We start from the raw sequence: 13,336 nt of genomic DNA on the forward strand, positions 1-13,336 counted from the left end.
TTTTTGTTAATGTACATTAACAACAATGGAAAATAGTCTTCTAATTAATAATTTCAATCAAATTAAAAATATTGTCAAAAATTATTTTTTTTAATGTACATTAACAACAATGGAAAATAGTCTTCTAATTAATAATTTCAATCAAATTAAAAATATTGTCAAAAATTATTTTTTTTAATGTACATTAACAACAATTGAAAATAGTCTTCTAATTAATAATTTCAATCAAATTAAAAATATTGTCATTTTTTGGAAAAAGGTTTTTTATACATTAATTTAAACACATTTTTATACTATAATTGGAGTGCTCATATCCATTCCCAGGCGGATACTTTGTGCTTGAAAAATTATCATTTTAATATTAAAAAATGTAGGGCAAGTTCTAGAAGTTCTGTTAAAGATCTGAGTTTTTTTTAAAACTTATAAGATCATTGATCATATGATAATTTAGACAGTTATAATCAAAATTAAATGAATTTTGCCTTGAAATTAGCTATGACTTTTTAAAAAATGAGTATTAAATGTGATAAAGTTCACCTTCATTATTTTCAGCCAACCATTTTACATCAACCTATTAATATTAATCTGCCATGAAAGCACCTCACAGTAAGCTACTTAAAATTTCAACACAAAATGGCTAAAAAAATATATTTTTTAATAAGTAAAAGAGTGATTTTATTAAACATAATTTTTCAATTTCCCAAAATTTCAGAAATTGATTCTTAAAGGTAAATTATTAATCAAATTTTATTTGTATTGTTAAATTCATTTCAGAAAAATCTCACTCAGCCTCATATTATGGTATTGTCTGATGTTCACAATGCTTTTGTACCTTTGTTGGAAGGATTTCTTGTGACATTAGATGAAGCAGAAGTTTTAATTGATAGGTAAGGCCCTATTCTTCTTATATTTAACTAATATAATCTAACTGACCCATCACCATCCATATTGTGTCAATTTAAAAATTACACATCGTGATCCGCATTCATGCGGTTTAAAAAAAGCACACATAGTAAGACATGTGTGTTTTTTAAAAATCAGGACGTGATTTACATGATTTAAAAATCACTAATCCAGATCCATATTTGAGCGATTTAAAAAATCGCACATGATCAGTATTTATGTGATTTAAAAATTGGTGCTTGTGATCCGCATTTCTGTGAATTTCAAAATCACATAGTCACTTATTGGTACGATTTAAAAAAGAATCACACACCATGAACGACACAGGGTGTCCGTGTACCTGGAAAGTCATGGATTTTGACCTTGATTGAAAATTTTCATCATGGCAAGTCATGATTTTCAGTGGAAATCTTTCTTCCCCCCTTTTTTTTTAATACTTTTTGGTGAATCTTGAATGATGCTTTCCATTTTAAGAACATTTTGCCTGTGAGCTAAGTTTTCTTTAAATAGTGCAAAATTAAACTTCTTATATTAAATTCGCTATATGTGTTCTTGTTCTTTAATAACAAGTGCATTAAATATTTTCCAATAACAAGAACAGAGTTTTTAAAGTTGTAAGAATTCTCTTGGGGACAAAAGGCATTCTTTTAATTTGAATAAATATTTGATAAAACATGCAATTCTGATGTGCTTGATTGTAGCTAAAAATTAATAATAAATTCCTATTTATCTTAATCAGATATTTATTTAAATTTTTTTCAACCAACCAACTAATTAAATTATATATTTAATTTAGTTATTACCTTATTTTTTTTCTAAATTCATTCATGCAAGTTACAATTTGATTTTTTTTTTAATAAAAAAGTTAATATAAAAAATATTTTTGAAAATTTTTAAGGACACTATTTTTTACTTTAAGGTTATTCTTAAGTTTTTAGAGTCCATTTTTTTCTTTGCATTTTTCAAAATTTTTAAGCCATTATCATCTTAACTCAGGTTATGATTAACCTTTTGACTTAACATATACCAATTGTCTTGTATATTAGTTTTCTTTTATACTTTTTGTCAGCACATTTCTATTTACTTTTTTTTGCAGTCTTATGGAACATATTCAACGCTTGTTTATGAATGATCCTGCAAATGAAGTAATTTTAGGACCAGTTATTCAAGTTGGCTTAGAGGCTTTAAAAGTAATATGTTACTCTTTATGTCAGGGATTTGCAAATTATTTTCATAAAATGCATTTTTTTTATTTTATTTCGGAATGTTATTTGCATATATATCACGTGTGTATTTTTTACTTTGTTAATTATAACCCTACAGCATTCATTTAGTTAAATTAAATCCAGAGATTAGTCGTACAAAAGTTGTAATTGACTGTCGTGTTCAAAATTCAAATGGCTTTGTATACTTATATACTTAAAGCATGATAATCTATCAATATTGTAAACAAAGACTGTATCAGTAATAAATGGCGGGTGAAATATTATTTGGGTACCTCTAATCTATGGGTAATTTACTGTCTATAGGTAAATGCAGGTGGAATCTATATTTAACTATAAAAATGAAATCTGAAGGATATTAAAGAATATTTCTTCTAATATGTTGCACATACCAATTTTTAAACTTATATGTTTCAATACTCAAAGATATATATAAATTACTCAAAAACTCTGCAGGCTTGCCACACTGGGTAAAAAAAATTAAAAAATTTATTTTAGAAGTATAACATGCATTTCAAAAACTTTTCATGTGTTTTATTTTATCTCAGAACTGGCCTTAAGCAGCCATCCAATTTTTTTTGGGTTTAGAACTATCAATATCGAACTTGCAATTTGGAACCCAACCCAAAAGACTGCTGACTCAAGCATTAAAACAAACTAGTCTGTGTGAAGAGCTTTTTGATAGAAGTAACACGCATATTTGTTTCTCAGAGAAGAAAATACTGGATAGTGGATTCTAATATAGTGGATTTTATTTTATGATTTACTTCCATTTAGGATATTTTTTGTCAGCACTGTGGTCAGTGTGAGCCAGAAACATAATTCGTATTTACTAGCCTCTGTTAGAATTCAAACTAGGGTCATCTGATTGTGAGCAAGTTTTTGATCCCTTGAGCCATCTTGGCTCTTTTTCACTGTATAAACTTTTTTTAAATATTTTTATTCATTTTAAAATTATAAGTATTTTTCATTATCTTAATTTTACAGAAGTTGTCTTCGTTTTATATGCCGCCGCTCATAATTATAAGTAAATTGAAGGATTAAACTGATAAAAATAATTTAAATAAGCTTGTAGCACCAAAACGAACTTACTTTTTCAGTATAAAACTTGTTACATGATGTAAGTTAACCCCGTCCCCCATTTTTCTCTTCAAAATTACTATTCAGTAAGAGGACTCTGAATTCCCACTATTAATAAATTTTTATTTCTTAATTAATTTTTTTTTATTCTTAATACAAAGTAGTAAAAAAAACTTTTATGAAAGCAAATTTTCTTTTAATAGAAAATTTATCAGTGTTTTTTCTTCTGAAATAGCCATTTTATTTCTCTTTCTTTCTAAATGAAAAATCATGTTGAACCAATTTCAATCATCATGATTATCATTGGTATGGCAGCCCAGGGGTGAGCCTTGGCCTTCTCTAAAACATTTCTATGCTGTTTTCCATGATTCCTTGTTTTAGCTATTGTTTTTACGTTGTATTATTTTGCATAATACTATCTTGTTATTAATTATTATTTTCTGTTATAGAATGCCAACTGTTGTGGCAAACTTCTAGTATTTCATTCAACAATTCCAAATGCTGATGCTCCTGGAAAATTGCCTCATAGGGAAGGTCAGAAACTTCTTGGTACAGATAAACAAAAAGTAAGCTTTTCTGTTCATTTTATGATTCATTTTAAATTTATTTAAAAGTAATTGTTTCTTAAAAATAACTGTTACTTAAAAATAACTGCTACTTAAAAATAACTGTTGCTTAAAAATAACTGTTGCTTAAAAATAACTGTTGCTTAAAAATAACTGTTACTGAAAAATATTTTATTTCAACAGATGTCTAATCTACTTAACAATCAAAACAATCTTCTTAACTAACTTGAAGGTTACAATCTATAGATCATTATTAAATTAAATTAATTTCAAATTTTATTTATACACCAACTAAATTTATTATAAAAAAATTAATTGAATGTGGAGCTATAAAAAACGGCAGATTGACAATGTTTGTTTAATAAAATAAGTTCAGAAAATGTTTATTTGAGAATGCAATGTAAATCTTTAAATCATTCAATGTTGATTACCTTGGAGTTTATTATTTTTCCAATTCTCTTAAAAAGTCGCTCAATTGCTTGAAAAAAAAAAAGACCTGTTTAGATTATTGTAGAATCTCAGGAGATATTTTTAAATGATTTAGCTTAGCTTGTTTTTTAATTTCTTGCTAGTAAAGCTCTAAAAAGTATTGAAATAATTTTATTCTTTTTGTGGACTTTCATTCTTGTATATATATTATACACATGCATATTCCTTCATAGTTAATAAAAAAATTTTATTTTTATTTTTCAGATAGCATTGTCACCCCAAACAGATTTTTACAGCAAATTAGCCCAAGAGTGTGTTGCTGCAGGTTGTGCTGTTGACCTTTATTTGTTTCCTTCTGCATATGTAGATATTGCAAGCTTAAGTCCAATGTGCAGATATACAGGTGGACAGATGTACAAATACACTTATTTCCAGGTACTTCTTTGTACTAATTCCTTTAAAACATTTTTTATATATATTCAGTCTACATTAACTTTTATCTGATTTTGTAATTTTTTTCCTTGTAGTCTCATATTGATGGTGACAGATTCCTAGAAGATCTAGAAAGAAATGTTACAACTCCTACAGCATTTGATGCTGTTTTACGTGTTAGAACTAGTGCAGGTAAGTACTTTATTTTAATTTATGTTTTATGAGATACCTTAGTAATGAAAACTGGAATCTTTGTGGAAATAGGATTTTCCTTATTCCCCTAAAGCTATATGCTTCAATCACTTAAGTTACTCGTGATGCAAAAAAGAGATCAAACTATCTTTTTATAAACATTACACTTAATTAACATTTAAAAGTTAGCAACATGTGTAAAAGGAATATAAATTTTAAACATACAGTAATAAAATCTTTGATTTCAGAACTGAGAAATTATGCCGTCAAATTGTAACCTAGGAAAAAAGAAACATGTTTTTTTTTTGCAGCTGAAATTGATAGTTAGTTTTAACAAATATTTGTCAAGAAACTTAGCAGAAAAAAATTTTTAAATGTTGATTGGGTATAAGAGTTTAAAAAGTGAGCATGCTTTTTAAACATACAAGAAATTCATATTATATTTTTTATTTTATGGTACTACTTTTATTTATTATTACTTTTCTTACAAATCTCCTCTGCAGAGAATCAAAATTGCAATGGCATGTCTTCAGATCATCCTCAGGGATGATTCTCAGACCATTGCAGATTACCCATTGGGCAGCTTTAGTGCAACGTAAACAAAGTACCTACCCACTTTCTTTACTAAAATATTTTGTTCTTTTAAGTAAATCAGTATTGAGTATCAATCTTTTTGGTAACTGTAAACTAAAATGTTTTAACATGCAAAGAAAATTTTGTCACAGGCATTAGTGATGATACAAATATTGTTTATGATTATAATAACAAAAAATTACTAATTCTCATGAGTTTGATTGGAGTGTTCAGCTTATTTTTTCAAACTTTATGTTCCAAGTCATTGTTTTAACTGCTTTAAGTTTTCATAAATTAAAATTAGCTAAAAACTTTGTTGAAAATGTGTTGCTTTACCCAGACTTTTTCGTGCTCAAATTCTAAAAAAGCTCAAAAGTTGTCAGATATTGCATTGTGTTTACTCGTATTTAAATAGAACGATTTGATTATTTTCTGTTTTCTACCTTAAAATATAGTTTAATGTGTAATTTTAAAAAAATTTATTCAACTCAAATATTTTTTTTTACGCTATGGAGTATTTGTTTCAGAATAATATGGCTTCGTAAAATCATCTTTTAATTTTCATATTAGAATATTCATTTGTTTCTAAAGTTTTCTGTTGAGTAACATTTAATTATAAAAATATTCATTCATTTTGTTTGTTTATAATTAACCCATTTTAAGCCAAGAATAAAAAATTTTATAAAAGGTGTTGCTATTTCTATTGAAATATGTTTATATTACATTCATTGAGCAAAAATATTTTGTGTATAAAATTTTTTATTTTATTTAAGAAATAAAATGGTGCGTATAGGCACTACTTACCAAATGACTGAACGAACCATTTAGTTGAACGCTTGTTTTTTTTATGAAGTTTTTTTTTTATTTATTTTATTTACTGACTTTTGATTTTAATCCATCATAAAAACATAATGATAAATCTTAAAAGGAATAATTATACATTTGTCAATAACCGTTTTAAGTTTTAAAAAAACTTTAATAGTTAAAAAATTTCTCAACAGAAAGTGTTTACTCCGATCGAATGACTATTAATTTTTAGGTGTCTTAAGAACCTTGATAATAGCAGTGAAAAATATGCGTCGCAGTGTTAATAAAAAAATATTTATTGAATTGGTGCATTTGTGCACCTTTGGCCGAAAATGGGTTAAACAATTTTCTACCTCATTTTTCCTTCCCTAAAAAAATTAAAGACGTTAATGTAAATCTCTATTGTAGTTACTATTTTCTCTTATTGTAGCTTTATTATTTATTAACTGTCATGAATGCAATATTACCTATTTATAAATTTAAAACCTTTTTATTTGTTTTGTATCAGGTATCAGCCCAGTTTTTTACTATGGCAACTTTTACATGTCCAATGCGACAGACATAGAGTTGAGTGCAATAGATTGTCACAAGTCAATAACCGTTGAATTTGCTTATGATGATAAGTTAGCCGAGAATGAAACTGTCTTCATACAGGCTGCCCTCCTCTACACAACCTGCACTGGAGAAAGGTTGATAAGAGTTCACAACCTTGCTATTCCTACTTCAGTCAGTATGCCTGATGTGTTCAAGTGTTCAGAAATGGACACTATAATAAATTTCTTTTCTAAACAAGGTATGGGGTGTTCTACTCAAATGTTTGATCGCTTAAAAAATTTCCCTAAGTTAGGGGTGCACAACCTTTTTGAGTGAAGGGCCACTTTCACAGCAGGTAGATTAACGAAGGGCTGCAAGCATATTTAGTCATGTTAGCAGCAAATATGATAATTTTCGTATAACATTAGTGTTCTAAGCACTAAATATTTTTATCAGTTAAGTTAATTACATATTTGCTGAAAATTAAATATTTTTAATTATTTGAATTTATTTAAAACTGAAAAAACTGTTACTTTTTTTTAAAACACTATTTCATTTTTCACAATAATTAATTAATCATATATATATGCTGCAGAAAGTGCAAAAAATATATGCATTTTATGTAGTAATATAAAATTGAATAAAATATTTTAATTAAAGAAATATTTTATTGCCTTCAGAAGCTCCCCTGGGCCGCACATCAACAGTCGGTGGGCCGCAGGTTGTGCATCCCTACCCAAAGTCTTATTATTATCTCAAATTTTTTTTGAGCGAATAATTTTTTATTGTACCTGCCAATTTGTAAGCTCATCAATTAATTGAATATGTCACTTATTGTAATGAAATCAGGGTCCTCACGGGTCAGGGAAAATCTGGAATTGTCAGGGAAAATCTGGAATTGTCAGGGAATTTTATTTTAACTCTAAAAATCAGGGAAAGTTGTAATATTTTTTTTTTTTACAAAAACCTGGAATATTCCTATATCATACCTAGAAAATAACCAGTCTTAAAATTGACAGTAACAGTAATCAGTTATTGAGATTCGAATTAAATAATTCGAACATCTATTACAATTATTTGTTATAGAAATTTCACATTTAACTCAAACTGAAATGATCCGATTCTCATTCTATAAGATTTTTTTACACTCAAAATCTAATATTTCACATTACAAATAAAAGAATCAAAGTTTTCTGATGAAAGTATGGTTTCAATTTTCATTAAAATTTACATGATATACCTGAGAAAGTCAGGGAATTTTTTTTTTCTGAAATTGAGGGGGAACCCTGTTAAATATCAAAAAATAGAATCAGTGTAATCACAGAACAGGGAATTTAACCAGTCTGAAAAAAAAAATCAGGGAACTTAATGCCTAAAAAGTCGGAAATAATGCTGGAGGTTTCTAAAAATCCTATATTTTTTTCAAAAAAATTAATTTTGCTTTATTTTTTAAAATTTTTTTTTATTTTAACCATTTCTAATAACACTAATAGTTGTTTTATAACATGTCTTATGTATTTTAATTTGGTGTAACTGNTCAGTTATTGAAATTCGAATTAAATAATTCTAACATCTATTACAATTATTTGTTATAAAAATTTCACATTTAACTCAAACTGAAATGATCCGATCCTCATTCTATAAGATTTTTTTTACACTGAAAATCTAATATTTCACATTACAAATAAAAGAATCAAAGTTTTCTGATGAAAATATGGTTTCAATTTTCATTAAAATTTACACGATATACCTGAGAAAGTCAGGGAATTTTTTTTCTGAAATTGAGAGGGAACCCTGTGAAATATCAAAAAATAGAATCAGTGTAATCACAGAACAGGGAATTGAACCAATCTGAAAAAAAAAATCAGGGAACTTAATGCCTAAAAAGTCGGAAATAATGCTGGAGGTTTCTAAAAATCCTATATTTTTTTCAAAAAAATTAATTTTGCTTTATTTTTTAAAATTTTTTTTTATTTTAACCATTTCTAATAACACTAATAGTTGTTTTATAACATGTCTTATGTATTTTAATTTGGTGTAACTGAAAAATAAATAATAAAATTTATGGCACGGGTTACAAAAATCAGGAATTTTTTTTTCCTGAGTGTTTGTGACTATCTTGATGATAATATTGAAATTTCTTTAGTTTTTAGACTCATGACCACCATTTATTTAAATCAAAACAACTTGCTTCTAGAAATATACTGATAACATTGAAGCTTTTGAGAGAATTGCTCATCAACAATGTCTTTCATCTGTTTCTTTAAAAATTCACCTTCTCTGGTACTGTATTACGATACATGATTATTTTCACTATAACTCAATTCAATTATAGGGATTTCTCATAGTACCCTAAGAAGAAATATGGTTGGTATTTGATGATGATTCCTCTGATTAAATTTATAAACAACAAAGGTTTTCTTTCACATTTACTAGTATTAACAAGGAAACGAGAATTTTTTTTAACTATGTAGCAACATAAAACACTATCCTTATTTATATTAAAAATCAGTTGAATTAGTTTTACTTATTGGATTATGATTTCTTTTTGGAAATAAAAATCTTGATAAATTTTTGTTAATTTGCTTTATAAATTTACATTAATTTTTAGCCTGTTTGTTCATGATTTTTTATTATGAGCTAATTTAAGTTGAAACATTTTAAAATTAAATATACAATAATATAATGATTTGTACTGAGTTTTTTTTACCCTTTAGAATGTTATGCATTTAATATAATATTATTTATGTGATGTATTTTTCAATTTAGTGACAAAAAACACATTTGTTTTTCTAGCTTTAAAGCAAATGCTAGATCATAACCCTCAACAAATTAAAAGCAGTTTGTTGAACCGTGGTGTGAAAATTCTGTCTTGTTATAGAAAACATTGTGCCACAAATTCATCTTCCGGGCAACTTATACTGCCTGAAGCTTTAAAACTTCTCCCTCTGATGATCAACTGCTTACTTAGAAGTGATGCCCTCGCAGGAGGTAAGTTATCCCTCTTATATTTCATATTTTTGCAGTTTTTAAAATATCTTTTTAAACTGCATTCCTAACAGATATCTTCAGAAATATTTTATACCTGCATTTGTCAACTATTTTAGTTATGTGGACCATCAAATTTGTAAAAATATACTTTGCGGTAGGTTTATATTGTGGGATATATACTAGATACATGTATATTAATGTAAAATTTTGTGAGTTTAAAAACTCAACTTATACACCAGGATATACGGTAAATGTTAAGATTTATATCTTTGCTGGATCTAATCTCTCAGTCTTTTATTTTTTATAACAATTAATAATATTTTGGCATTAAGTCATGCACTACCTTAGAAAATGAAGATCTGCAGAGAGAAATTTTTCTACAATAATAGATAAAATTGATAATCTTAGCCCTTGGTATAGTGTATAATAATATTAAATAATAAATGTTATAAAGTGCTGCATCATTTAAGAGAATTTTCTTTAGATTTAATTTATTTTACCTTATTGACACTAAATTGAGAGTTTATTTGTTAAATTATTTATTATATTATCAGAGAATTTGTTTTAATGTTAAAAAAAGTGATTTACTAAAACTAATTTTATTTGTATTTTAATAACAATTTTGATTTTTTTTTTACAATTTCTAATTTATTATACAATCTTTTTACAGGTCCTGACATGACATTAGATGATAAAAGTTTTTCCATGATTGCTGTAAATAGTATGGACATTAAGAGTACTGCCACTTACTTTTATCCAACTCTGATTCCTCTTGTAAGTATTTTTTTGGGCTTATAATTTTGTTAATTATTTCTAAATTTGATTATAAGGTATTTATAGCAACTTTTACATTTATTATTCACACATAATACTCCTCAGCCATGTTCAAGGTTTGTTACAAAAACATGAGACTAGATTTATACTTGGGTAAACAAGCTTAGATAAATTACTTTGCTATGGGTAGAAAAATCAAACCTTTAAACACTTGCTGCTGATTCCTCCTAAATCTGCCATTTGTTTTTTCAACAGTTTTCTACTGATTCCTTCCCTGTTATTTTCATTTTTTGATGATTTTATGGCCATGAATTCAATGTTGAGGGAAAAAGGATAAAAACATTATTTAAAACGTTTAATTTAAAAATAAAATGTATTAACTATCATACATTATATTTTCCAAACTTTCTTACAAGGGATTTAAGACATCTTCACCCCTTACCTGTTTTTAATCTAAATTCTTGTTATGCATTTTTTATTATTTAATTCAGAAAACTGGGAGAAAAAACTGAAATATGTAGAAAACAAACAGCAAAAATTATAGGGAAATAAAAAATAAAAAAAATACGATTTTTTATATTTTTTATGCATAATTTAAAGATTCAAATTTGTCCAAATATTCCTCCTTGTTACAAATGTGTCCCGTCTCTAATTACTTAGCAGATATTTAAACACATCAAAATCATCTTTCTTCTCAATCCAATTCAAATTCCTAAGCATTAAATTATCAAGAAGTTGCTCTTGTAACATTAAACAAGTCATTCAATCCAATTCATGTCCATTATTCTAGTTAATGTTGCAATGTATCACTGATTGTATAGTAATCAGTACTAAAAGAAAACAGAAATATTTTTAATTCTAAATAGAAAAAACTTCTTTGAAAAAAACGCTCTAAAAAGCAGCAGAAATTTCAGAAAAAAGTAGCAATAAAGAAAACGAAGGAAATAAAAATATGACCACCGAAACTGACGAATTTCAAAAGAAAAAGTTTTCATCATAAAAGAAATCTGCTGATGCATAAGCTGACTAAAATATAGCTAATTTTATCATTGAATTAATTTTTTTAATTAATTGCAATTGTATTTAACTAGAATTATTAAAAATTAAGAAGATTTGAAAAGAAAGAAAAACTCATTTACAAGAAGAAATATTCATATACGAAAATTTTGAATACTTGTTTTCAAGGTGTATAAGTTTGACATGATTTTTATCTTTCTTATTTAAGCAATAATTGTTATTCTTGGTTCTTAGATTTATGGTTTTAAGAATTATAATATAAACATTGCATTAATACAGCATTAAAAAAATTTACATTAGTACATTTATTTAAAAACTAATAGTATTTATTTTTTAATACAGATTTTAATTAAATTACTGCCTATGAGTGAAATATTTATGTTGTCTGTAATTGTAAAATTTTACAGTCTTTTTATTATTTAAATGTTTAAAAAATGTATCTTAAAAACTATTTTCTCATTTTATTTTAAGTGTATAGTTAATCTAAAAGCTTATTTATTTATTTTTAAATGAAATAGCAAGAAAATACTTATAGTATTTGTTATCATTTTAGCATGAAGTTAATCCTGATGGGGATGATTCTCCTAATCCAATCAGATGTTCAATTGAAAAGTTACATGACAATGGAGCGTATTTGTTGGGTAAAGCTATTCTTTAATGTATAGTTTTTTTGTTTACTTTCTTTTTTTTAATCAATAAACACTTTTAAAAAGTTTTTTTTTTCACCTTATTAATTTATATTTTAAGAATTTTAAAAATAATGTATCAGTTTTAAGAAGAAAGTTTAAGCAAAAAAATTATGTAACATTTTTTAAAAACAGTGCACAATCAAAAATGTTTGTCTTCATTATAAAGAAAACAAAACATTACTTAGCTATAGATATTTTTTACTAACTGACAACAATTGTTTCTTACATTAATAAAAATTACTATTTAAAAAATTTGTCATACATTGCAGAAGAATAAAGTTAAAAAAAAAGTGTATATTGTTTTGAATTCTTTCTGAGTCAAGTCTGAATTCTTGCAATTTGTTTAATCTGTTTATTTTTGTATAATTTAAAAAAGAAATCGTTTATTTTACCACTTCTAGATAAAGTAAAGTGAAAGTATTATACATATTTTGTTTACGTGTATAAAAAAAAAACTGAAAATCGAATAATTATGTAATTGTCATCAATTGCAAAAGTGAGTAAAATCAGTCTGGAAAAGTCGGAGGATTTTTTTTTCCTGAGTGATTGTGAGCAGCTTATATGAACTTAGTTTAATCTAGATTTAAAGTTAAAAAGTTTAAAATTTCTGCAAATCAATAAGGTTTTGAAATCAGTTAGGTTTAGAAAATTTTGCAGTAAAAAACATTATTTTCGAGTTACTTATGTTGCTTATGTAACAATTGTAAGCAGGGTCACCGTCTTTGTAAATTTATTTGTCAGTAATTTAGGTAAAATGGTTTTCAAACTGTAGAATGACATTTAAATTCTGAAAATTTAATGATTAAGTGATTTTGTATTTTACCTTTCATGTTTTTTATCTAATTATGCTGCTGTAAAGCAGCATTTGTGTTTCTTTCTTGTTGAATTATTGTTACTTTGAAATGTATTGTTTAATTATTGTAGAACAAATCGCTCTTAGTCATTAAGTTATTTTCTTTCTTAATTGAATAGTTTTTTGTAATTTTTTGCCTCTATGAAGGATTAATAATAATGGTTATAATAATTTAATAAATAATGTTGTAATAATAATTAAATAATAATGTAATAATAATTAAATAATAATGTAATAATAATTAAATAATAATGTATAATAATAATTAAGTAA

The 13,336-nt window shown here is 25.9% G+C and overlaps 1 protein-coding gene across 1 annotated transcript in view; it reads left to right on the forward strand.

Annotated features, from left to right (window-relative positions):
• LOC107445269 (protein transport protein Sec24D) overlaps positions 1–13,336 on the forward strand; it is a gene marked incomplete in the record, with an annotated part of 34,699 nt that overhangs the window by 15,368 nt on the left and 5,995 nt on the right. The window contains 9 exon segments of the mRNA XM_043051482.2: positions 775–887; positions 2,000–2,093; positions 3,656–3,772; positions 4,466–4,636; positions 4,729–4,825; positions 6,714–6,998; positions 9,536–9,730; positions 10,401–10,504; positions 12,075–12,162. Of these exon segments, the coding sequence (XP_042907416.1) occupies positions 775–887; positions 2,000–2,093; positions 3,656–3,772; positions 4,466–4,636; positions 4,729–4,825; positions 6,714–6,998; positions 9,536–9,730; positions 10,401–10,504; positions 12,075–12,162 (1,264 nt within the window).

The sequence above is a fragment of the Parasteatoda tepidariorum genome, chromosome 3 (assembly GCF_043381705.1).
Source record: "Parasteatoda tepidariorum isolate YZ-2023 chromosome 3, CAS_Ptep_4.0, whole genome shotgun sequence".
NCBI classification, from domain to species: domain Eukaryota; kingdom Metazoa; phylum Arthropoda; class Arachnida; order Araneae; family Theridiidae; genus Parasteatoda; species Parasteatoda tepidariorum.